Source organism: Galleria mellonella, unplaced genomic scaffold, assembly GCF_026898425.1.
Source record: "Galleria mellonella isolate WM207_F2 unplaced genomic scaffold, CSIRO_AGI_GalMel_v1 utg139, whole genome shotgun sequence".
In the NCBI taxonomy this organism is placed as follows: domain Eukaryota; kingdom Metazoa; phylum Arthropoda; class Insecta; order Lepidoptera; family Pyralidae; genus Galleria; species Galleria mellonella.
Genome location: NW_026441995.1, coordinates 6,378,474 through 6,405,885, shown reverse-complemented (window position 1 = coordinate 6,405,885; position 27,412 = coordinate 6,378,474). Strand labels below are relative to the sequence as shown.

General features: G+C 30.8%; 1 protein-coding gene across 2 annotated transcripts; it reads right to left on the bottom strand.

Annotated features, from left to right (window-relative positions):
* Positions 1-114: 114 nt before the first annotated feature.
* Positions 115-25,831, bottom strand: LOC113514070 (mitochondrial uncoupling protein 4). 2 transcript variants are annotated; one of them, XM_026898062.3, is made up of 7 exons: positions 25,528-25,831; positions 8,913-9,063; positions 7,369-7,445; positions 6,311-6,506; positions 5,553-5,729; positions 4,849-5,071; positions 115-1,635 (listed from the first exon to the last, which is right to left on the bottom strand). In XM_026898062.3, the coding sequence occupies exons 2-7, from the start codon at positions 9,013-9,015 to the stop codon at positions 1,461-1,463; spliced, it is 951 nt and encodes a 316-aa protein (XP_026753863.1). In that variant the 5' UTR covers positions 9,016-9,063; positions 25,528-25,831; the 3' UTR covers positions 115-1,460. The 2 variants fall into 2 exon arrangements, with proteins under 2 accessions (XP_026753863.1, XP_026753856.1); XM_026898055.3 differs by lacking the exon at positions 25,528-25,831 and adding an exon at positions 16,143-16,322.
* Positions 25,832-27,412: the final 1,581 nt, after the last annotated feature.

Below are 27,412 nucleotides of genomic sequence, written 5' to 3'. Positions count from 1 at the left end.
TATTGCTCCCTTTCCTTTAAAAATAATGACGATAATTTGTTTGGGGATAATATGTAATTTTTGTAAATTATTGTTGAATGTACTAATATATTGCCACACAAAATCAAAAGACAGTTCAACAAATAAATAATTTATTAAGTATATTGTCAACAACATCACATTTCGCACATGATTTTAAATCTATACAGCTATCAACACGGTGTTATAAATCTAAAAATACACAGCAACGAGATATATTTGATACTATGTATCTAATATTTCTAACAACAACTGTACAAAAAAGTTAATTAAAATCTATATTATATAAATTACGAGGAACGAATCACAGTTCTTTTGTTTGTCTTTTGTAATGACTACTACCTTTTTAAAGAGTACATATTAATACAAACTGGTATAATTGTGTAGCTAAGGGGGCGTTCCGCTAATTTGCTTATGTTTAAAACTAATTTTTATTTTAAATACCAATCTATCGGTAACAATTGCAGGAATATGTCAAAAATAATTACAAAAATATATGCATATAAAAGAACGGAGAGGGTACCTATATATCATAGATAATACATTTATACTTACCATTAACTAGCGGTTCCAAATTTATAATATATAATAATTATAAAAACTTTAAATCACTTGGAATACAGGTACTGCAATGACGACTTCATTTTAGAATTTTGTTCATTAAATAAATTATCCCCAAAGCATATTCAGTACCAAAAATATACTTGTAGTTAACCAATAAAATATTTGATTTTAGTAATTTGTGGCTTCTAATAATTTATTTATATTAAATGATTACTAAATATAGATTTTTACAGCAGTACTTTATAAGTTAATTCGTTGCTAAAGCTTTTACTTATAACGAAATGGCATAAACAAATAGCACCACTGGTCGATTAAAAACATAAAATAATTGAATGACTACTTCATATAAAGTGTATCTATGACTCAAATAAATAAATAAATATTTACCTATTTTAATAAATTATTCGCTTACAACAATAGGTTCATTATCGACGTATATAAGATATATTTTCATTATTGTTCAATTAAAAAAATAACCATTAAACTATAAAAAACATTGTGCACAATTTGACTATTCATTTATGAACTTTGAGACGAATATATTTTTATATATTTTTCTTTGTTTAGTTTGGGCAATTTTTTTTATTATATTTTTATAATGTTCTAAAAATTTATAAATTAAATATTAAACTGCCTTAGTGATAATTACACTGTTCAATGTTGTGTTAGCTTTATACCTATAATCGTCAACCTTGTAGGTAAAGCCCCAAAAATTTATACAATTTGCTCAGATAAGATCTTATTCTGAGAAAAGTCCCTGTTTTATTGTACATTAAGTATTCATTTGGAACAGACATATTAAACGCCTTTCAAATTTTATGTGTCGGTTATATGTTGACTCATGTAATTATTTTTAAATGTTAATTACAAAATTTGGCTTAAAATGTCTGTCCCCCTATAGACAACATTATGTTCTCGAATGCTATCCAGTTGATAAGCGCCCAAGGACCTAAACGCATCCATAATGGTAAGAATCCCTTATAAAGTGATAATACGCCTTCGTTCTTCACAGATTGTTGGAGACAGTCGATCATTCCGCGATACAACTGCCCTCTGAAATAGAAAACAAAAATCGATAATCTTACATATTGTAAAGAATGGGTTGGTATCGATTTTTATCGCAAGAAGCGCGACATCCGTATCACATACTTATCAATATTCAAGCGATGAACATTTCAAGTTAAAAATCATTAAAGGATTTGATCAAACAATAATTAATAATCGTATCATTTATTAACCGATTTGGAAAATCTTTATCTGAAAGAATATACTTACAGATTGGTCCCAAAGAAATTTTATCAAAATCGGTGCAGTGGTTTTTAAATAAAAATAACTGATTTTGCCATAATTGAAGTCGGTGTTTTTTGTTTAGTGGAACCAAATGTTACTAAATTATCTGCATTCCCTTTAATGGGATATAGTATTACGCATATACGTTGCGATAATGATAGAATTTCGTGTCTCAAATGTCATAAAATGTTTCGTACAAAAAATATATCCTTAATAAATGTAAATTTTTCACTCTGTGTAAAAAGTGCCTTTTAAAAAACTACGCTAAAACTGACGAAGTGAGCGCGACCAACAATATGATAGAGAAAAGTATAGTTATGAGGGCATTTTACAAGCAATGAAGAAATTCACGTATTTTATCATTTTTTTTTTTATTAATAATTTCATATTACTTCGACAAGAAATCTAGTATAGGAATAAGTTATATTGTAACTTAGCACATAAGATACTTTATGTACTGATTTAGCTACGTAAAGCTATAGCTAGTAATAATATATAATAATAGTATGGAAATTAAAAGAAAAAACGAGACTTAGAAATGTAAGTATCTACTCGTTGAGTCACACGGGTTTCGCCACTATCAATGCCAGACGCGCAGCGCGACCAGCCGACAATTTCACGAGAAACGCCTTTCTATTGACCCCAAACCATATACATAGCGCAAGATTCAACAACTCTAACAAGACTTGACAAAAGAATTGAGTTTTGTTATTATATTACCCAATTTTATTAGTTGACACATACAAATGTTAACTTATTATTTTTAATGCAATACTACATAGAAAGACTATTTTAAAATGAAGTCCTTGAATCCGCATTAAACCAACTGGTAATTCACTGCTAAACATCACGCCACGCATAAGTCTTACAACGCCGAAATGTCAGTATTTACCGTTCGTGATGCTGTTCATTATTTATTTATCTATTGAACTTTACGAGTAATACAATGTAAAAAGCGGATAATAGAAAGTCAAATAATAAAACATTTGGTTATAACATCGGCGACAGTGATAATTTTTTTATTAAATGGTCGTTAACTCTTTTGCCACTCCAAATAGAATCATTTTTTTTAAATCTATATATATAATAAAATCGTAACTGGTAACTGACTGAACATGGAAGATATATAAGAAAGACTATTATAGAGAGGTTTTATGAACGCAATAGAACCCAAACAATGATTTTTAGAATTTTTGTCTGATTGTCTGTACATTTGTGCACGCTTATCTCAGAAACGGCATTACTGATTTGAATGCGTTGTGATTTTCTCCACTTAACATTTTGTGTTTATATTATTTCAATCGGTCCATAAATATTTTTTTTTTATGCAACAATGGCAAACAGGCTGACGGACCACCTGTTGGAAAGTGGTAACCGTCGCCTATAGTTATAATAATCTAAAGAATCACATATAAAATGCTATAAAATAACCAATCAGTTGAATTGGCTGAAACTTTATGAAGATGTTAGGTACTTAATTATCATTTAGGTATATAATATAAGACCGGATTCATGAAGAGTTTCAATGGGAATGATATACGGAAACTACATAGAAGTGAGTAACCCCGCGGGAAACGGCTGGTATTTAATATAATTTTTAAGATTAAAAAACTGTACTTGAGACTACTCAGTCATTTAAATGCAGTTCTAAATATGTACATTTTGAACTGTTCATAGTATCTAAATTGACCACATATTCGCAGTTCCTAAGAGGTTTTTCCGTTTCATGAATATAATAAACTGCTTTTTGGACTGTTACCTATATCTACTATTCTTCAAATTATATCTTCTATACTCATATTATGCAATAGATTTACGCAAATTGCACTTTGAAACGAAAGGAAAAGGACGCGTGTATTACATTGTACATCGAGTCTGCGCAGCGCAGCGAGCCCCGACTTTGACCCCGTTCGGTTGACCTCAACCGCGTCGATATCTTTAAGTAGGTACGTAATATAGTAGGCGTATCTATCCTCCACTAGTAATACAGCTACAGCTGTTCCAAAGTTTCTTAAACTAGTTACTGGAATATGATTGTTATTTAGTATTCACGACCTCATTTGACTTATTAGTAGCTGCTGCATACGTAAAACATTCTATAAGTTGGTAGGTAAAGTATATATAACATAAATAGATAAGATTTTGTAGACTTAGATTATATACTAATCTAAGTCTGGAGATTTGTAAAAATGAAATTCGAGAAACCCTATCTAATCTAAAATTTACTTAGAAACATTTCAGCTGGTTTTAGGGGCTTATCGATTTAAAATAAGTATTGTTTTCTTAGAATCTTGACTAGTACATTTATACTACCAAACAGTATTAAGCCATTTTTCATTAGCCTTTTGTGGACTGGAAGATCTTTACGATTTTAGAACACATCAATTTAATTTCTGTCACTCAGTAATAAGGTTGAAATCTGGTAGTAAATACTTAATAACTTAAGTCTGGGTGTTTCTGGAACTGTACAAAGGTCGATGATTTATGTTTTATATTATAATTTTACTTAATTATTAATTAGGCAGATGTTTGTCTTCTGTTTTTATTAAGTCTAAAATTGTGTGTGGGTGGTATGAGATATTCAAGAAATCTTTTATCATTTTATTTACATTTACGTATATGAGTGCTTTAGCATAGATCATATAATACTAGACTTAAAGGCTAATATTATATATATAATTATATAGAACCGTGTAAACGGTAGCTTTTAAAAGATTCTCTATCTCTCGGGCTCTCTTCGCTCTCTTTTCTGTATGGATCCGCCAATTGACCCGATTCTTCGTTATGGGGATTCAGGTGACCCACTGTTGCCAGCTCAGCGCATTTCATTATAATTTATGGTTAACGAATATCATACTCGCTATATATATTTATTTATTTTACTTGAAATGTACTCGAATTAAAAAGTAATCTAAATGACATCTATTTACCTTTGATAAATGACACCTAGGAGTATATTAAAATAAATTCTCTTACCTTCCATCAGGACCGACAGGTTGATTCATAAGTCTCGTTTTAAGTACATCCGCCGGGGTTCCCAGGACAGCAGCGACGAAGCCAGCTGAAAACGCAGCGGCGCCGTGCACCAACGCGTTGTCGGCCATTCCAAACTCCCTCATCAGGAATTGTTTAGTGTAGTCGTAGGTTGCCAAGTCTCCCATATTCACTAAGGCCGCTCGTTGTACATTTGGCACCGCTCCTAGAAATATTCAAACAATTCCATTACAATTATACGTCCTTTGCGAATTATTTATGGTGTTTGTACCTTACCTGGTTCTAAATTGTCCGTAATACCAAATACAATGTAGATTTATTTAAACGTGAACAAAGATTAAAGTTGTATATAAAGTTATATGCCAACAAGAGGAGAAAAATAAATATTGTTACGTATGTAAACAAGAAAAGAATGAATACTTTGAATGGATATTTTGAGTATCTAGTTATATTAAAATATTCAATTGGCTCTGATATAAATGAGTTACTTGGACCATGTCTTACCTATTAAAATGGTCAAAATTATTATCGTCATCGGCTGCAACTATTGCTTGGTATTAGTATGTGACAAGTTTGATCCGTTTTTATATAGATTTTATATATAATTTATTAGGATTGAATTCTCTGTTTTTTCATAAAACCTTATATCAGTCTAAATATACAAAGAAAGAAATATATGAAATTACCTCTCCAAAAGCCCAAGATCCCGGATTCAGCATATAGCATCGCATACGCCTGTCTGCAGTTGGCGAATCTTGGTGGTTTGCCCTGTAGAACCCTCCGACCCTCAGCTTGCATCTGTACCTTCACCAAGTCCGTGGGTGATGCGATCAGCTGCGCCAAAGACCCAGCAGCCAGCCCCCCTGAAGGACTTCCAATCATGTTAAGCCTGTTTCATTACCTGTCCAATAATGTGCGTTGTTCAAACATTGCAAGAAATATGGTGACAGTAGTAAAATATTAAGCATTAAATAAATTTTTTCGCCTTGGAGTAGTCAATAAGCTGATGGAAACTGTAGGCTGTCGCCTAAAGACATCAGCACCATGTACATCACATAATACACCATAATGTCTATATGTTGCTAATTCTAGATTAAGGTTTTCATTTTAATATAAAGGTAGACCTTTCATATCGAACACAGCTGCTTACACAGAAAGTCAAATGAGAAAGAGGTAGGTACCCAACAGAGGCCAGCAGATGACATTATGTGCTTGTTACTGACTCAAAAAAGCCTTTTTTTTAGTACAATGGTGGCAAACCATAAAGCTTATTGCTTAACTGGTAAATGTTCAGCATTGCCTATCGACGTGCCACATTAGAGGTATCTTTTATGCATTGTTATTACGTGCTTTTTGAAGAATTTTTATTTTTTGCGTATATATTTCATAACTGGCAGAAAAAATTAGAAATTTTAATAGACGAAATTTTTCATATCAATCTTACCCAAAGACGCCACGCCCAACGACACCTTCCCGTTTTCATCTTTGAACCAATTTCGGAACTGTTCGTAGAAAATAATCCTGGAGCCAGAGTATATCGCGTGGCGCTGGAACATCGGCATCAGTCCGGTCCACAGTTTGAGCACGCCCTCGTTCTTTGCAATGCTGACAGCTGTTTTTATCATTCCAAGATTCTCCAACTGAAACAGTAACAATTGTTGAAGAAATATTAATAAACTATGAAAATCTACAGTATACTCTGTTATGTCCATGGTATTGCTCATGTCTATAGGCAACGGTTACCACTTTGCATCAGGTGAGCCGTCAGCTTGTTTACCATTCTAAGTTGTATAAAAAAAAAACATATTTCATTAATTATTGAGGGATTAAAAAATTTCGAAGGAGGTGGGATTTACTAATGATTAATAGAATAATTGATGAATTTACTGTAACATATTAGTCGCACGACACTCACGCGAAAGGAAGAGGTAGCTCATTCTATGCCAGGACCATGGCAATTATTTTACTTACGACATAATAAATTCCTTTCTGACTCAAATATAATCGACTGACTCAATTTTTAACCAGATGAAATTTAAATATCCTGCCATTGGTTTATATTAGCGGACGATGTAACTAGTAGGGATGAAGGATGAAGTCAGTTGGCTTATCATCGACCTTAAAGGGTAGTTAATTAGTACTAGCAATGAGAATAGTGTTTCGATTACTAATAATCTCTTTCCTCCGATACATTTGTAGCTTATAGCCCGGAAGCGCAGGCAGTAACTATTTCATTTCTCCCCTAATGCACACACATTTGGGAGTGTCGAATCTGGTGTCATCTGTTTGTATTGTACATAATCTTGGATCACATTTTGTATGAAGTGTCTAGGATGTGGTTTACCACACCTTTATTCTTTTAAGAATAAAAGCAGAACATAATCAAATAGACTGGCGCGAATGGAATAAACAAGTGACTAAAGCCACCTTTTGGCATATTTACAGTAAACAATTGGAGTAGTTGAAGAATGACGATTTGCTCGTTTTGTGTCTATATCTCACCTTATATCCATGTTTAGCAGCGGCCACTTCAGATTGTATTTGAAGCCTCGTCTTTGTCAAGTCGAACGGGTAAGTAGCTGTGCATGTACAAAAGGATAAATTTATATATTATATACATTATGTATACCTACTCTGACACAACAAAGGGCTCATCGTTCCTTGTGCATTAAAAGAGGTAATGCACAAGGGATGTTATAGGCATCATATCATATTCTGTTATAATTAAAGCGCTGGTTATATTTTTTATAGAAGAGTTATAATTTTCATCAAATAAAATATTAATGTCTTAATTATGTCTATGATCGACATGTTTGTTACTACTCATTACAAGATGTGATTTGCTTACTATTAGTACGGTAGTTGTCAGTTCTGTATGGGGTTTATTCACTTAATCGCTTTTTATGTTATGAAAAGAGAAAATGTTACGAAGTGCTACACAATTACACCAATCACCTGGTCCTCAAGTTACTTGATATCAAAGGATACCCTGTGCACAAGGCAGCGAAAATCTGAGGCCACAATATAGACACGATCCAATTCAGAAATGTTCGTTCGGTGACACATTGTAAATATTGTATTATTACTGCACCAACAAACGGAACTTTTAATGCAGTTAGCATTATTTTCATTAAGTTCAATTTAATTGAAATAGGTGTTATAAATTGATATGAGTTACAACAATGCATGTGACGTCTGACGGCACGATGCGACCAATTGATAATAATTAATAGAACTATTTACACAAATGAACCCTGAAGGCGAAACTAATGTAGGAGCAAAAATTATTTTATTTTATTTTCACACCAAATACATTCTTACGGATCCAAGAAATAATTAACCAATAAAGTATACATATATCATTTCGTTACAGGCCAATTCGACGTATAACTAATGAAAAAATACATAAAAAATTCGATCTCGCTTTGAAGTCGGTCATATCAGCCGTTAACTATCCACTGCTGAGTATAGGCCTCCTCATAAGGGGATTTGATAGTAATCGCCACGTTTGACATGCGGGTTGGCAACCGCAGTAGGCTTTGGTGATATTTTAAAAAGGAGGCTGGTGCCCATTCGTATTTCATTAAGTAACATTTTTAAAGTTAATTAAAATTAAGGCAAAATTTTCAGAAATAATTTTCAATAAAATTAGAACCACAGAGCAAGTAATCACTGCTTTATTTAGTTGAAACGGTAAAAGAAACATTATCAGCCCTTTCACTACCCTCTGTGGTATTACATACCACAGTCTAAAGAACGTGTTACTTAAATGAAAACGGATCAGAGGGCCTTTAATCCTTTTATACTTATGATTTTAATGTACCATATTTTTATAGATATTTTTTAATGAATAGTGAAAAAACTGTAATACTATGGACTAACTCCTTTACATAGCCATAACACAGTATAAGCCACAGTGTGAACTATTGCCATAGAGTAGTAAGTCTATAAAACTGCAATTATTAATTAAAATATTACTTATTATAACATCAAATAACTAATATTTTATCAGTATTACAACTGTAATAATAGAAAATTATGATTACCTGTCTCCGCGGCCCACGATCCAACAACGGCGACCGCGTACCGTGTCACGACGGAGTCAGTGACTTTTACCGTGGGGACTTCTTCGTTACGAAGTAGCGGCATATTTATTTCTGGGTCACCTCGCTTCCAACTCCGTTGTCTTCATAATATCTAGAAATTAAAAACATAGAGTCAATTAAACGATGGCGGTAATGAAAGAGCTTTGCCTAACGCAATTCCGCAAAAAAATCATGAAATGTATTTACGCATTGGCGTGGGAAGACGTGGTTGGGATTTTTCCTAAGGCGGCCGGCCAGCTAATCAACCAGCGCATGTTTTTAATGATAGGAAATTTGCCATTCTATGTATCATAAATAAAATATTTTTTATATACGATAACAGAAATCATCTTCCAGTGTTTTTTGTTGTTTTATGTATGTTGTTGTTACCTCATTGTATTATTGTAATTTAAATGTTAATTTTGATCTGTCTTAATAAATCAGGTAAGATATTCAGGTGCTAAATTAAATTCAGCGGTGCTGCTTCTGCAGAAACTTTAAGAGGAATTAATATCCTTTTTTAAAGTCCATGACTGACGAAAATTCAGCTATCCTTTAATATAATAATATCTGTAAATTTTTGCTTATGTTATTCTAAGTCATTATTATTTATAAATATTCAATAAATAAAATAAAATTATGAACAAGGAGAGATATTTCGAAGATACATTACATTGAAAATAATATAATTTAGAACGCAGAAACGTGTCTACAAGTTGATTTTGCCACAAAAAAAAACGATAGATTTAATTGTCACAATAATATGGAACCAACAGGGAAATAAACTCTTTCTATTGCAAAAGAAATTGTGAAAATTAGTATTGAAAATAATATAATTTTAACACAAAACGTTCTAAATCATTTAAAAAAAAACGACAATTTAAAAACTAATATTCTTACAGAAAAATAACTTTTTATTGCAAAAAAGATTGTGAAAATTAGTTACAAAAGTGGCTATATATCAACTACAAAAAATCATTTTAAATAAAAACGAAATAAAAACTTATATTTCTACGAAAAAATATGTGTAAGAACTGTGGATATATTTGTTATTTTTTTTTTATTATACAACAGCACATTTAAACATTATATAGGACAAGGTTAGAAACAGTGTTTTATTGACAATGTATAAGCCCATTTAAGCGTGATGGAGTATTTTACCAAGCTTAACAGGAAGTGATTGATTACCTAGAGACACGGTACGAGTAGGTAGATACTTTGATGACGGTTGGTAGTAAAATTAGTAATTTATTTGTTATTGTTGTAAATACGTATAAATTATTTAAATAAACAAAATGAAAACAGTGAATTATACCGGTATAATATAGGTACCTAATGTACCTAGTTTTACGATATTATTATAGATGTGTTTTTTTTATTATTGGTAGAAAACAAACAACAATGGTAATGGACAATTGCTACCATTGGACAAAATCATTTGCAACGCTATAGAGATTGTCTCAAAACGAAAAAGTCACGGTAAAATTAGTAATTATGTAGTAAAATAATATCTTGGACGCTTGGATAGAATGTAAATGCAATTATAAGATTATTTAATACATAGAATACTTGGATTACTGACTAGCTTTTACTCGCGACTTCGTCCACGTGACCGGGATATGTTTATTGACCAAGATAAAAAGTAGCCTATATCCTTCTTTATCCCATAATAACAAATTTCATAGTGTTTGGTTAAGCCGTCAAGGCGTTATAAGGTAACAAACAAATTAACTTTTACATTTATAATATTAGTAAGGATTCACGCAAGAAAAGCTAAGGGAAACAGCTAGTACAATAATAAATAAATAAGTTCCACACAAACACTATGAAAGTTTTCAATGTCGTGACTATTGGAGATCGATATAGACTAAAGCTATGGACTTACGTAAAAGGTCATCAATAAAGCGTAAAATACAAATCTAAAATACTTATATACAGCGGCTGTGACGGCTTTGAGTAAAATGGTATTGAAATGTAATACTGTATTTCTTATGAAAATTGCATGTTTGCGTCGCCGGACTTTGTTATCACCTATTACGAGTATACTCAGTAGTATAGTGACTAAAGCATGCTACATATATTATAGTGTCTATGTAAATTGTTAAAGCAAGTTGACTGTATTTCGATACGTATTAGAAAACAATAGGTATTAAATTTCGTCATTTAACTTGCCTTCTTTTAAATAAATTAGATTTTTTATTTTTATAATAATACATATTATAAATTAAGTAAAATTACGATAAAAAAGTGGAAATAATATAGACACTTCAAAATTCAAAATTCAAAAATCATTTATTCATGTAGGACATTTTAGCCGCTTATGAACGTCAAATGTCTATGTCTATGGGATATATCTTTTTTAGGTTGTTTTTTTTTTAATTTTTACTGCACGACCAAATGCTATAAATATATTTTTTTATAATTTCCATAAATTCCTTTTTAATGCGATGACAGAGTAAAAACTAAAATATGTTACAACTCCATTCCATCCATAAGGTGTGGTAAAAATAGAATAGGATAAAACGACACAATAACAAAAAAAAAAAAGGAACTATATACCAAACTGCTTTGCTAATGTGGTAATGACATACATATATCTCTTAGAGAGAATCTTACCTTTTATACCATAACAACACATTAATATCCCACTTCTAGGCACGTCAATGAGTTGTAAGACAATATATAAGTGTGTATGATGACGATCTTTTAGTCTTTCGTCCATTTTAGGCACGATGATGTTGTCATCATATAGACAGTATAAATATCTACTTATTACTTAGTTACATTGTCTTATACGATAATCGCTATATTTTTTTTCCATGGGAATGCAAAATAATAGATTCGCATAAGCTAAGGCTAGGAAACACAGCATTTTATATTTTAAATTCACAATCGGAACTTAATACAATGCAAGTAATACAAGTAAGCATCACCTACATACCTAAATATTGTCAACCCTCCAAATTTAATAAGTCTCTCGCACTTAGGGCATTATATTCACGGACTAGTATATTTATATCGTAAGATTATACAAAATAATTCCTATTATAATTCGTGAAATGTGGACTTTTTAACCTTCCCTAAAAGGGTCAATACAATTCCTTTTCATATGCATTTAAATTAGTTACCAGGCCCATTATTATATTATTATATCAGTCGGTAACTTAACGTTAGTTAAGAATTAATAGTCTGTTCTAGTATAGTCACGTGATACGCAGGAATGATGAGCATGTTTTAAGAATGAATATGGATGGCTATAAAGGTAGAGGAGGACCTAAAAAGACATGGATAGACTGTGTGAAAGATGATATGGCCAGAATGGGGGGTGAATGCAGAAATGACCGCAAATAGAGAAAAATGAAAAAGAAAAACATATTACTCCGATCCTAAATAATAATTGGGATAAGGATAGGAAGATGATGATGATCAGTCGTTAACTATCCACTGCTGAATATAATATATCTAATTCATGCTGTTTGAGATATAATTATGCTTACACTACATTCCAGCATAGATGTACATCCAAAAAACATTAATTCACCCGCTACTTCCTTTGATTTTGGTAGCCGGATAATAAAAAGTGTATTTTTAACAATTTTATGAATGGCCTTCCTTCCAGTGAAATGTGATAATATTAGAATCCTTTCAGTTGTACTTTTATATAGGAATTTGAGATTTTAAATTTATATCAGATCATGATTGTAACTCATTAATACAATAATTATAACTAAATAAACACGTAGGTAATGTTCCAATAAGGAGGACATAATAGATTTCCGCACATGAAATAAAAAAAAACAATCCAAATTTGTCTACATTAAAAGTATAATCTAATCGAATATAATATGAGTAATATCACATTTTTGTGATCGATAATGTCGTTACAAAAATATAGATCGCTTCCGTAGGTATCTTTCTGTTCAAAACATGAGTTTATAGAACTTGGAAAATGGCCAGACATTACAAAGATATGAACAAGTCTCAACTCAACAGAAGCCTCGTCAAAACTTCTAACTGTTAACTGACTAAATAACAAAATATACCTTATAGATAAGAAGAAAAATAAGATTATTTACGAACAAAGATATTTTCCCCTCTTTGAGATTTAAAAGTACTTATACTATTATTTTTCGCCACAAAGGTGGTTATCTTTTCCAAACAATGGAGTTTTTAATGTAGGTAAATATACATATTAAGAACAAAAGACCGCAGTGGTCGTTGCCAAAAGAATGTTAGTAGGAGTAAATAATATGAAGTTTCTTTCTTTCTTTTTTCTTTCTTTAAATCATACTTATCTAAAAAAATTACATTGACTTGCACAATATCATTTATCAACGTATACACACCCCAAACCGTTGGAGTTAAAATTTTAATTTTTTATTTATAAAAAGAGCTATAAGCTCTTTTTATAACGCAAACATCCACTGAGAAAGGGTTTCAAAATGGATTCACGTGAGTAAGTCTATGCAAATAGATATTCTTTGTACCCTGTTTGTTTCTAATATGTATTGTATGTCTTTTTGGACAGATCATTAATCATTAAATAAAAACTTTAATGTGGTAAAAAGTACAGAAGATTATTTCAAATAAACTAAATAAAATAATTACATTTAAATATAAAAACATATGCTAACAAATTGTTAATCTAATCGCTGTATCTTTTTTTATAAGTGCAATAAACAATATATTTATCATATTCTCACTCGTGTATAACTGCTGAAATTGCACGTGCAGTGTTGCACTTTGGTTTCGACATAGTTTCATGTTATTCCAGGTAGTTTTCCGTTGTTACCTAACTAACCTAGGTATTCATATATTATTTATAGGCATATGAAAATATTCATAATGTTTACAAATACTAGGCATGATGCCCACGGTGTGTATCATGAGCTACCATTCCTTAAGACTATCCTTCAATATGTATAAGTAAGTTTACTGCTCAAATACACATCTTGAGGGGGGAAAGGGATTGTTAGTAATGGAGACTGAGAATCCTATTGCTAGCAATATACCCAACTAGGTCGACCTCCTCGCGGTTCTCCCTGGAAACTATCATGGTTAATTCCTGATGAATTCATCATGATGAGCTAACTGGCCTGTTTTCATTCTCATATATCACCCTTCACTGGTGCTCCGCCAGCGTATCCCATTAGTGCAGGCAGGGTTACCATACCATTTTCATCCATAAAAAAAAATACACATCTTGACGTCATGTTAGATATTAGATTTAAAATTTATAATATTCAGTTTTAAGATGAGATTTATTTTGGATATAATAAACAATATTTATATATTATGCCCCATATAAAATTTGACTTTAACTGTAAGTATGTATATCCTTTCAGATAAATTACTAAATCGGCTTTGAACTGACGGAATTATAAGGTAATAAACATAAAACAAAGAACAATTGAATTGACAGTTGAAAAAATATGTATTTATTAATTTTGGCCGAAAGTGTAGTATTAATAAAGCATGACAGCTAAAGGGCGCTTGTTACGCTCCATGAGGTGTAACAGTTCTTATGAATGCCTCACAGTTTATTGATATTTTAATAGATCTGTCCATGTCCATAAGTGGTGACTTTTTTATGGATATAAAAATTTAATGGTATTCCCGTCTATATCATTATATTGGTACTAGTAAGAGATGATAGATTAGAATGAAGTCAAGTCAGTTGGCCCATCAATTAACCACGATGGTCTCAAGGGGCTTGCGTGGAAATATATTTTTACAATGGAGCAATGGGTAGTATATGACAATCTCCTCTCCCCATATGTCATGGTTTCCATTTTGCATTATGTGATCTTTTGAATTTTTGCACCTGGTAGGCCGTCAGCTTTTACGTACTCCAAATTATTTAGTATTTATACGAAGATTATTATTGTACAAGCCTCTGACTTAACAGTTCTTAAGAATGGCAACGCATGATGAGTGCACATTTTATCGAGTAAAGTGCACAAGATAAAATAACGCGGGCCTGACTAATTTTCTCAGTGCTTCTCATCGCCGAAATAAATAGCGAGTTAGCGGGATAATAAACTAGACATTCAAACTTTTCGGAGACAACCGAGGTAGACCCGATGTGTTCTGAGACAGGATTAAATCAAGCTCTAATCTTTGCATTGTCTTTATATACGAATATAATTAAAATCAACCAACTCGCTTGCCAAGTGTGGCAACTAGTGGCAAAACTCCCCTTATGAGAAAGGCTTATGTTCAGCAGAGGACAGTTAACAGCTGAAATGATGATGATGATGATGAAAATATAAACGTAATGACATAAAAATTGTCCATTAAATATTTTTAGAAATGCTCTTTAGTGACATATTATTATAAACATGCGATACTGAACTGAACCGAACCAAAAATGATTTGTTTTTTTTATTTGTATGTATGTTTGTATACCTGTGTTTGTGTGTTAGCGTCTCACGTAAAAATGGCTGAACTGATAGTAATGAAATTTGCACAATATACTTAGCGTAATATCCCCCAAAGTGATGCACTAAATACTAAGTAAATTAATTCGATAGATAATTAATACTCAAAGGCGTTTCTGTGAATTAATTATTAATTAATTATATTAAATTATACAGTACCATGTAATGTAATTTTTAAAGTCTATTATCGTAATGTAGTAATTCCTGTAATTATCTAATATTTATTTTTTATATGCAATTATCTAGTAATTAATTCTAGATAACTATATTATGTTCTCGGTTAAATAACTGTTTTCCGATCTTATTTAACAACAAAGTTCAAACAACTAATTAACCCTTAACAACTGATTAGTTTCATTGCCAAACTAATGTCAATTATTTTTTGCCACACACATGATAGAATATACATAAAAATTCTAAAATTACTTATATATATATTTTTATGATATATATTGTTTTATTTGGAAAATAACAGCAGTAAATATAAAGCATTGAAGAAAAATTATGACTAACATTATTCACGTATTACTTTAAAATTCATAATTAAGCATAGTATTAAAAGAATATTTTTTTAATATATTTTTAAAAAATACAATTTTTTTATATTTAATAATTAAGTAATAAAAAATCATAATATTTCTTAAATTGTATACTTAACCTGCATTCCTACGTGAAAGCGTCATTGTTATTTTTTTTTTTTTAATAATAAGGCTGAGGAAAACATACGCAATATTTTCAATGAAGTGCTTACCTTGTATTTCCGCGTATAGTGAGATCTCCGCTACAGGTGAAGTCACAAGCACAACTGACTGATACGTTTCCACGTTTATGTGTGAAACGTATACTGACAAATATTAGTGTTACGATACTAATTATACTTTAACGTAATTTCAATCACGATATCACGCTCGTCATTGGGTAGATAAGTTACGATTCACTTTTACAGTCTTATAGTCTAAGATCCCACTGCGTGATTACACACATCTGTTTTTTTATTATTTTAAGAAAATTTATAGTCAACGTATCTAATCATTATACGTATATTTAAATTTATATTATGATAATATACCAGTTTTCTAAATAAATAATGAATAAAGCTTTCCGTATGATGATGGAGTAACAACGACAAAATCTGCTACTGTTTTACAGAAGGATAGATCGAAAGGATTAGGTACTGTACTCAGAACAATTAATATTATACATAATAATTTTATACAATGCAAATCGCGCGATAACGGGCACGATTTAGTATGAATAATTCGAGAATAATTTTCCAGGAACGATTCGTACGGCTTGGGGAAAGTTGGTCGGTTTCATGAATATCATTGCTAATTTTAGACTTATTATTGTTCCTCCCTTTTCGATATATATTCTATTATCAGTATTAAAATATGATACCTATAAAAATTATTATACTTAATATCATTTATGTGACTTATGATAGATTTGTTACTTATTTAGATATAATGATATTGTTACCTTATATTTATTAGCCTTATAAATTACGTTTCATACGAATGTATAGTATTTCTTTACTTATCATGTAATAAATATTTTTAAATAATTAGTAAACGCACGTAACCTTGTTTACGTAGATACCAACTGAATATTTATTAGATATTTTTTTAGTAAAGTTTGAATTTTGTTTTTTTTTTCAATATGTTCATCACTCCACATTTAGAAACTATATTTTAATAGTGTATTTCATATAGTACATAGATTTTTTTATAACACTAAAAACTTTCAAAATAAAAAATAAATATGAACAGTAGCTATTGCTAAATCTGTTGTTTATAAAGTAGCTCTAAAAAGTAGAAACATAAAAAACATATTCTAGACTTCAGAGAAATATCTTTTACAGTGTATATATTACATATACTTCGCATGATATAAATAAATAAATAAATAAATAAATATATACGGACTCACACCAGATTGAGTTTTAATTTTTTATGGGATACTTAACGGTACTATATTTATAATAGATACATATATAAAAAATAAGACATTCAGGAAAAGATCGTTTTCCATCATGACCTGGCCGGGGATCGAAGGGCCTCCACGTCGCAGGCAGGCGTTTCTATGGGTCTCAGGAGTATTAATTTTTTCTTAAGACAGATCACATGTGGGCTTTCCTTACCTAATGCTTTTTTTTTATTTTCTTCTTACATTACTCGGTATATAACATCATCAAAGTATTTTTTTTTAATTAGATATATAATTAATTTATGTATTTAATTATGTAACTATTGGATGACTATGCAAACACGTGCATGCTAAATCGATAAAATATTAGTATCTATCAATTTAGTACGCACGTGTTGATTTTATGCCCGTACAGAGAAGTCAGATAAATTTACAAATCTTTGCTAATATTATAATTGCGAAATTGTTTATTATCTCTTAACACTGTAACGGTCGAACGTTGGGGGGAAAGGGATTGTTAGTAATGGAGACTAAAAATCCCATTACTAGCAAAATACCCAACCAGGTCGACCTCCTCGTGGTTCCCCCTGGAAATTATCATGGTTGATTTCAATGAATTCATCATGATGGACTAACTCATCGATCACTGTTCACTGGTGCTCCACCAGCGTATCCCATTAGCGCAGGCGAGGTTACCATTCCATTTTCATCCATCAAAAAAAAAACGGTCGAACGTTAGCGATACACGTCATATTTGAAATGCAGAAGGATATATAGCCTACTTTTTACCTCGGCCAAAACGATGAATTCGCCGGTAAATATTAGTATTTTATAATTTATTGTTTTGGTTTATACGACAATAATTTTAATAATAAAAGTAATACTTTATTCATATGGGATGAAATGTCGCTATGTGTGTACGTACAGTCAGGTTACGAATGATTCAACCGACTTCATAGAGAGGGACGATATCAATTCGACCCATTTTGTTGTATGTTACGTGCTACCTTCGCCAGTTCTAAACCGATTATAATCCTCTTTTAATCGAAAACATTTACTCCTGTGTCGATTTCGATACGACGATACGATTTACGATTAGTAATTTTATCAAGATACCGGTTGTGGAAACTTAAAATTATTCTTAGGGAACCTTTTTAAAACCTCTGGGCGTAGGGTAGTAGTATATTGTATTTCGTAAATGAGGTCCGAGGTTCGATTTCTGGTCACGAATTCAATTTTATAAATAACCTTTTTAAATTGGATTCAAGTTTAAGTGTTATAGTTTAAAAGGCCGGCAGCACACCTGCAATGCCACAACACCAGGTTGTTGACCACTGCTGAACATAAGCCTCCTCTTTGGGAGTTTTTGACAGTAGTTACCACGCTTGGCAGGCAGAGTGGCAACTGCGGGTAGGCTTTTGAGATCTTTGAGAGGGATGCTGCTGCCCGTCTCTCGACCTCCCTTAGTCGCCTCTTATGACATGCACAGGATGGGAAGAGGCGGCCTATTCTATACTGGGACCACACGGCAAATTTTTATTATAAACATGTAAAATTAAATATATGTAGGTATAATCTTATTCATTAAGATGTGATGTGACTATGTCCTAAATATTATACTGCACTTTGCACTAAAATATTTTTGAAATAAAGGTTATCTTGAGGCGTATTGGTCACACCGCGGAGAGATAACGTTTTGTGATATTTCTTTTTATTTCAATGTAACTGTCAAACTCCTTTTAAGTCATGAACTGTGACCAAATTTTACTGTTTGATAAATGAAGTGACTTGGAGTTAATCAATTTATCAAGCCGGAACTACAAATGGATTTAGTTTTTGAATTGGGGTAAAGAAGAATAATTTTAAATATATATGATCAATAAGCGGCGTTGCCAGATTAGGTACTTATTTCACGATTTTGGGTAAAAAAAAATCCGCTTGCGAAATTTTTAAAACATTATATTCTTCGAGAAAAAGTAAAATGGGTTTTAAGAAAAAGAAAAGATTTTTTTAGAGTTTCCATATTTATAAACTATACAGCAATATATAAATGTAATAAAATGTATCAATAATGGTAGCAAAACTGAAATATTAAGTACTTCTAAGTTATATTCAAAAATTTATAGATAATTCTGACGCGGCTAAACTTTGATAAACTCTAACATGAATAATTTTTAACATTATTTAAAAAAATCATTGTTTTTGTGAATTAAAAATGACTCAAATAAATCAAAAATAAATGTATTTAATTAACTCCTCTCACCAGTAAAAAGCAGGTATAATTTTTAAGCATAAATAGCTATTAAAAACAAAAATACGCTACTATTCCCAATCACAACTGTATTCAAATATACAAAATAAGGTTTTATTTTATTATCATTAACTACACTGCACAATAAAAAAAAACACTGATAAGAGTGAATATTTTATAACATATTACATATTTTAAAATATTTAGATAAAATAAGCAGGTAATAAAAAAGTCACAATAAATAAGTATAGCAAATGGTGTAAAAAATCCGGACATAAATAACTATTATTATATTGTCATCACTGTAATTTAATATCAAAAATATTCATCTTCATCGGTCAATTATTGGCCATAGCTGAAAATAGTCCTAATAAATGTCGCACAATACTGAATGTGTTAGATATATCGTATTTTAGATAGGCGTTAATTATAAATAGATTAGTATAACGTATTTGTAAATGCCTATATATTTATATATTCTTCAAGTATAACCTTCGATAAAATAATAATACAATTTTATATCGACATTGCTTCGTAATGGGAAAAATCGTGCGATAAATATATATATAATGAATGAGTATATGTACTTTATTTGCATTATACAATATAGTGAATAAGCAAGACAATAAATGTAACGATACCGTTGTATAATTACAGTAAGGCGGTCTTATTGCTGAAAGCTATCTTTTAAAGACAATCTTAAGGTAATGGACTAATTAAATAGTATGAATGAATAAGTATACTTACTTTATTTGCATTATACAATATAGGAAATAAGTAAGGCAATTTACAAACACAACGATACAATTGTATAAGTACAGTAAGGTGGTCTTATTGCTGAGAGCAATCTTTTCAAGACAACCTTAAGGTAATGGACTAATTGTTGTACAAGTAGTATTATTATTATTTTTGAATTTTCACAACAGTTTAGTCGACCGTATCCAAACTTTACTAAAAAAATTAAGCATATGACTTATACATCAATGGAAAATAATTTTATATTATTGTATAATTTAGCTTTGATCAAGTTAATCCATTGTAAATTTAGTTCATTCTTAAATATTAAAATCGTACATGTTTTTGACCTACCTACTACTGGATATTAATTTAACTGAATTTAGCATTCTTAAGTAATAAAGTAGGGTTATCGATGCAATATTATGATATTCCTTACGAAAACGGAAGATGGTCACATGCGAACTTTGTAATTAAACAGAGCAATGTGTTTGAGTTAATATACTCGTCTCAATGAACAGTTGGCAGCCAGATGTTGTTTAGAGTTTGATCACTACAGATGCATAAAAACTTATTTTAAAAATACGTTTGAACGACTTATTATTATATACTACAATATTAAATGAGTTTAATGGGTAATAAAAATGATTTCTCGCAAATATCATTTTTTAATGACAAAATAAAATTGATATCGAATAAAATCTACATTAAAAAAAAAGTGTTTACCTATTTTTAAATCCGACTTTATTGCATTTTAAATTTCCATCAGGTGAACCGTCAAATTGTTTGCAATTCTATCATAGTATCAGAAAAGAAAAACTTAGAATTAAAATTAGATTATGTTCATAAGATTTCCATTACATATATAAAGTATTAAAAAATACAAAGTCTGCCTCTGGCAGCTGATTAACAAAACTACTTTCATGAATTATGAAATACTCATATACCCGAACTGGAACTTCCTATTTCATTTCATTAGCTGACCTAAAATGTGGGGGGAAGGGATTATTAATAATGCGGACTACCAGCCCAAAACGTTAAATTAGTAACAAATCGAAACATTTAATCAATTAATCGATTTATTTATTTGATACCATTAGGTATCAGCAGAATATCTTATAGTCGGATCAACTATTTGTTTGTTTACATTTACTTCTATTAAAACAGACCATATGCTTGGCAAAATATGGGCATGATGAGAGTTACGTACACCGCAATAACAATACAAATACCTCTGACTACTCCATTACGGATTATAGTTGCGAGCATATTATTTTTAATGCGTAACCTTGCAACCGTTCAAAGCTCTTGAACATTACCTTCCGCCAGTTTCATAAAAATTTGCCTTCCCATTTTTAACTATGCTAGGTATAATAAAGGGCGAAAAATATTGATATATAAATGTTTATGCACGCAATTTCAAACCAGTAGATTTAACTTTAAAAAATTACGAAGTAAATCAAATCATACTAATCTCAGAACAAATGTATACTTTGTGTTGTAGGTTGTCTTCTAACTACGTCGAGTATTTCTTATGTGTTATTTCATACCATAAATACCAAAGATTCTTCTATCATGTCTGTCATAATTATGTATATATATACTATATAATGTATATTGATACATATCTTACAATTATATATAATAAAATTGTAACTATTTTAAATACATATATTAAAATAAATAATATGCGAGTCTTAATAAGAGCAATGAATGCCAAAAAAAATTAGAAATTTAGTTTACTTGTCTGTTTATATGTTTGTTTCGACCTGACGCAAAAACGACTACACTAAATTGGATGCGATTTTCATATTTGTGTTCCTAAAGGTGTAAATCTGATATGTTTCATCTTAATACGCCGTCTAGATGTGGTATACATCATTGATTTTCATATTTTTAACGTAATATAATTACAAAATATAACAAAGCGTTCTTTAAACTTTGATAATACTCGGTAGCAATAAAGCTGAATTACCAATGATACCAAAATGCAGATAGCGCGTACCGGTTCAAAGAAAAGATAAAGTCCAAAGTTTGCATTATCTATTTTCATAATAACATAAATATTTATGAGATGTACTTAATTGCATTTGTTGGAAAATTTAATTAATATTATATTTTTTGATATCTACTTAATCCATAAAACGTAACAATCAGTAATTTTTTATACCTATACAAAATTCTAAGAAAAAAATCCAGTAGGCGTCTAGATTAAAGGTATATATTTAAGTATATGTTTTACTAGAGAAAGATTGTGGAATAACGTAAATGAATATCAAATAATAACAATATGAATATAAATGATAGTGAATAGAAAAAAATATATTGGAATAGTTGTATGTTTATATTACAGAATTAATAATATAATACGTAACATAACATATTTTTTTATTATGTAATTGTACTATTTTTCCATCGACTTCAAGCCAAGGTTCTCAATTAACTATATTTTTGTGTGTTTATAATAATATGTGTAATCTTTTCTGCGCCGATTTTAATAACTTTTGTCACTTGATAGAGTTTGCATTCACGTTAGTCTCATACTAATTACGAACTGATTAAAGTAAGTTTTTTGTGGAAAGATACCCTAAATTGTTAGGGTTGCTCTTACCTAACACAATTTTAGTCTTTGATTACCCACTATTATTGATACGACGTAATACAGCAAGATTATTATTACTGTCGTATCTTATCATATAGGTTATTATTTGGGTAAAGCAACCGATATCCTATCATTACCCGATATTTTAATATATCCACGCCTTTTTATAATAGATACGAAAACGTTTGATGCGTGCAACACTGTAGGAAGTTGAGGGGACAGGGATTGTTAGTAATGGTGACTGAGAATCCCTTTGCTAGCAATATACCCAACCAGGTCGACCTCCTCGCGGTTCTCCCTGGAAACTATCATGGTTAATTCCTGATGAATTCATCATCATGGGCTAACTGACCTGTTTTCATTATCATCTATCACCCTTCACTGGTGCTCCGTCAGCGTATCCCGTTAGCGCAGGCGGGGTTACCATACCATTTTCACCCATCAAAAAAAAAACACTTTAAGAAGTTATGAATGATTGAGAAATAAATTTGAAAAGACAATTGAATAGCATATGTATGCTTATATAGCATATATACGCCACCCCTTCCTTTTCTGTAGGTGTCATGAGAGGCGACTAAGGAAGGACGAGGGATGGACAGCTGCATCCATCTTAAAACATCTCCAAACCCTAACCGCGGTTGCTAATCCGCCTACCAAGCGTAGCAACTTCAGGCAAACCCCCCTAGGGGGAGGCTTATGTTCAGCACTGGACAGTTAAAGGCTGATATGATGACAGGAGATGCAGACATGATGAAAATTAAAGTTGAATTATGTTAGAATGTTCTTTAAATTAAAATATATACAGTGTGAAATCAATATCATTTTTCAGCTGCTGTTATTATGGGAGACTTAAAATTATTTTTGATCCACGAAATTTCTATCTTAATAGCTTAATAGGTAGATTAGGAGTAGACATAGGTAATATGGATACTGATATGGGTTTCTCTAGACATTGATGATGGAAAAAAGGTCGTCACCCATTGCGATATCGCCCATATAGGTCAGATATATAATATAATGATAATAATATTAATTTCAATCGGGTTGTTTATTACAACACTATATATTAAATAATTGATATTAATTATATCCGTTGTTGGACCAATATATAGATATGGGGGGGGGGGGGAGGAAAGAAATTGTTAGTAATGGAGACTAAGAATCCCATTGCTAGCAATATACCCAACCAGGTCGAGCTCCACGCGGTTCCCCCTGGAAACTATCATGGTTAATTCCTGATGAATTCATCATGATGAGATAACTGGCCCGTTTTTATTTTCATCGATCACCCTTCACTGGTGCCCTGCCACCTGCTACATATTACCTACCTCCACTAACGATTTTGATTTCACTCTATATTTCTGATAACATCTTTCCGGACAAACAAATAGTAATGTCGTAAATAAATATTAGGTAAATGGGTCAAACCACAAATGTTCCCCTTTTTGTTAATCATTATCATTCAAGTAATCATAAGTAGTTTATATATAGTTGGTGTACGGTAAGGGAAAAGTGTATGACAATATTAAGGAAATAATTCGCATGGCCGCTGTCTTGTCTTGAATAATTTGTGTTGTGTCATTTTTATCTGGCGTTACCTGGTAAGCTATAAGTAGAAACTAGATTAATGCAAAAAAAATTAGTAAAAAGTAAAAAAATACATATCCAAGGTGGTATGACCTTCAAAATTAGTTTTACATGTATTTAATTTCTATATTAATTGGTTTGAAGTTGTTTACAAATTTAAACACTTTTTAAGCAGCTTTAAACAAAGGATGAGGCTCTCAGTTGTAATTTTTTAAAGTTTGTTACCTCGAAATCCAATTATTTATAAACCGATTTAGAAAATTATTTTCAATTTGAAAGAATATAATTCACATTTGTCCCACAGAATTTAATTAAAATCGGTTTAGTAATTAATTTTGATTTTAAAATCAAAGCAGCTTTCTCACGATTGAAATTAGAGTATTTTAGGAACTTATTAAGACTACGAAATGTTCAAAATAATCTTTAACAAAAAAAAAATATAACAAATAGCTATTCGTTTACGTATCATGTAGTAATAATCACAGAGCAATTAATCATTACGTTATTGAAATAATACTATTATGTGTAACGTAGATTTGTAGTCATAGTGACGTATCACACATACACTTAGATTATTGTCTGCAATTATTTAGTTGTATAACGGTGAAGGTCAAATTCCATTGGCACTATCTAGTTTTCTGATAAAAACAATCTGTTTTTAATGAATGTTGTTTAACTTTTGCCTAGTTTGTTAGTATTCTAATTTGTAAATGTCTAGTCGCAATTATAGACAAATTTAATCATATATTTCAGGCTTAAATCTCAGGGATTTCTGAGTAATTGAGATGTAAATAATAATTTAATTTAAAATATAGATACTGAGGATTATCATTTCGTCTGTGTCGAAAGGTTGTTGTTAACCCTAATTTGTTATCAATATATATGAATTGTGATATGTCATATAGGTAGGTCGACCAAATCGATACCTGCATAATAATAGCCTTCTTTGTTTACTTTTCTACACTTCATTTGCCTACCTAGAAATAACACTTAGTTCTAATATTCTTTAAAGGAATATTTGCTATTAATACCCACATATATCAATACAGTATCACCATTGACAGAGTTGCTGTTTTAATATTTCAGTTCGTAATGTATATTCTCTCATCACCTGATTCGGGTCACATTGTAAACAGTGAACATATTACATAAATGCTTGTATATAATCACGAGACGAGTGAAAACATAGGAGTGAGACGGCGATATTGATTATGAAACGAATTGAAAAGGGACAGAAGTATTTGTGCTTGGCCCAAATTCGCGGTGGAGCAATCGCCCGCGGCGCGAAAGAGCGCATTGAAAGAGGCGACCGGGTAGCGTCCGACTCACATCGCTACCAAGTTGTGACTACTTACTGCGATTATTATTAAAGTCAAGCGCCACAGTAGTAGGGTAATTCGTAAGATGATTATAATCTTACAAATATTGTTTCAATAAAAAAAATTTACTGAAAACAAACTTACAATTACAATACTACTCGTATGAACTGCCACAACACTAATTCACGACAGGTAGCTAGGCGCCGCATGCCATGCATGTCGTCTGTCGTTTCAAATATTTTATTATTAAATGTTGTAAACATAAATACTTAGACGAATAAATATTTTTTTTTTTCTATAAAATAGAAGGAGAAACTAGAAGTGTATTCATATATTAAATTATCTCTATTATATTTTTTTAAATTCTGTTACTAACACTATTGATTTTGGTCCTAATAAAGTAACATTAACATTATTCATGACGAATTATTTTCTATTGCAACATATTCATACGGATCTCTGTCAAGCAATTATTTCTTCAGGAAGTAATAATAATAATTTTGTCACAATGCGTTCCAACAACGTTCACTTACTTTTAAAAAATATTTTAGTAAGTAGGTAGAATGTTACACAACGCCTTATTTAATGTTATAATTTTTATGAGAAATATGTTTATCATACAATTTCTGACAGCACTTTTAAATATTTCATAATATTAAAATTTCAATCGGTGCCGAATATCCCTTCTTCCGAGCTTCTGACGCAAAAGAAAGAACCATTGATCTATACCTATATAAACTATACTAAAACAGCTGACGTTTGTATACTACAGTGACGTCACGTCATTCAAGAATCGAGTTTTGCGAAACCTTCATTGAACACAGTTACGTAATGTATGACTAGTTCTTGTGGATAATTGAAAATAATTAAATAAATAATTACAAACATCAAAACAAAATTATATTATCTTCGAGTAAATAGACGGATGCTTTGATCACATTTTTAAAATCGGAATTTATACAGGATAAAAAGTAGATTAAGTTTCGCAGACTAAGTAGACTCGCTTAGCAGTTTTTTGCTTCGCAAAAAATAGTAGTTTCATCGTCAAAAAATATAGGGCAAACACAGGAATAAACCCTATCAATTGCAAAATGAACTGTAAAAATCGGATTAGAATCGCTGACGTAATCGCATAATATTGTCACAAAAATTGCAGACGAATTCAGAAGCTTCTTCTGGGAGTTGTTTGAAAAGTTTTTATCATAAGTGACAATTTAATTCAGAGATGTTGCTGTTTTTTTTTTCAGTAAGTTCGTATAGTTTATGTTTACATTGAATATTCATTAATAACTCCGATATAGTGAAAAGAAACCGCACCGATTGAAATTTCGATACTATTGAAATGCAATCATAATTTTTTAATGAATATTTAAAATAATAAGTAAAAGTAAATTATAGTAATTGATATTAAAATAGATAAAAGCAGTAAACTTTAGTTATTTGTTCAAAAGATCCACAAAAAAAACATTATCAAACACCTTCCTATACATTATGCATATTGATGTCTGGATTCATTAATTTTTTATTTTGTTTTTAAAGCCCGATGTTCCGTCGAGATCAGATATTATTATGATAATTATACTCCTTTTCGTTACTAAATA

Coding starts and splice junctions, on each gene's coding strand:
- LOC113514070 (XM_026898062.3), bottom strand. CDS start 9,015: ATGCCGCTACTTCGTAACGAAGAAGTCCCCACGGTAAAAGTCACTGAC. Junction 5,730..6,310: donor GTTGGGCGTGGCGTCTTTGG/GTAAGATTGATA, acceptor GAAGTCCTTCAG/GGGGGCTGGCTGCTGGGTCT. Junction 1,636..4,848: donor CCTGTCGGTCCTGATGGAAG/GTAAGAGAATTT, acceptor TTTCTATTTCAG/AGGGCAGTTGTATCGCGGAA.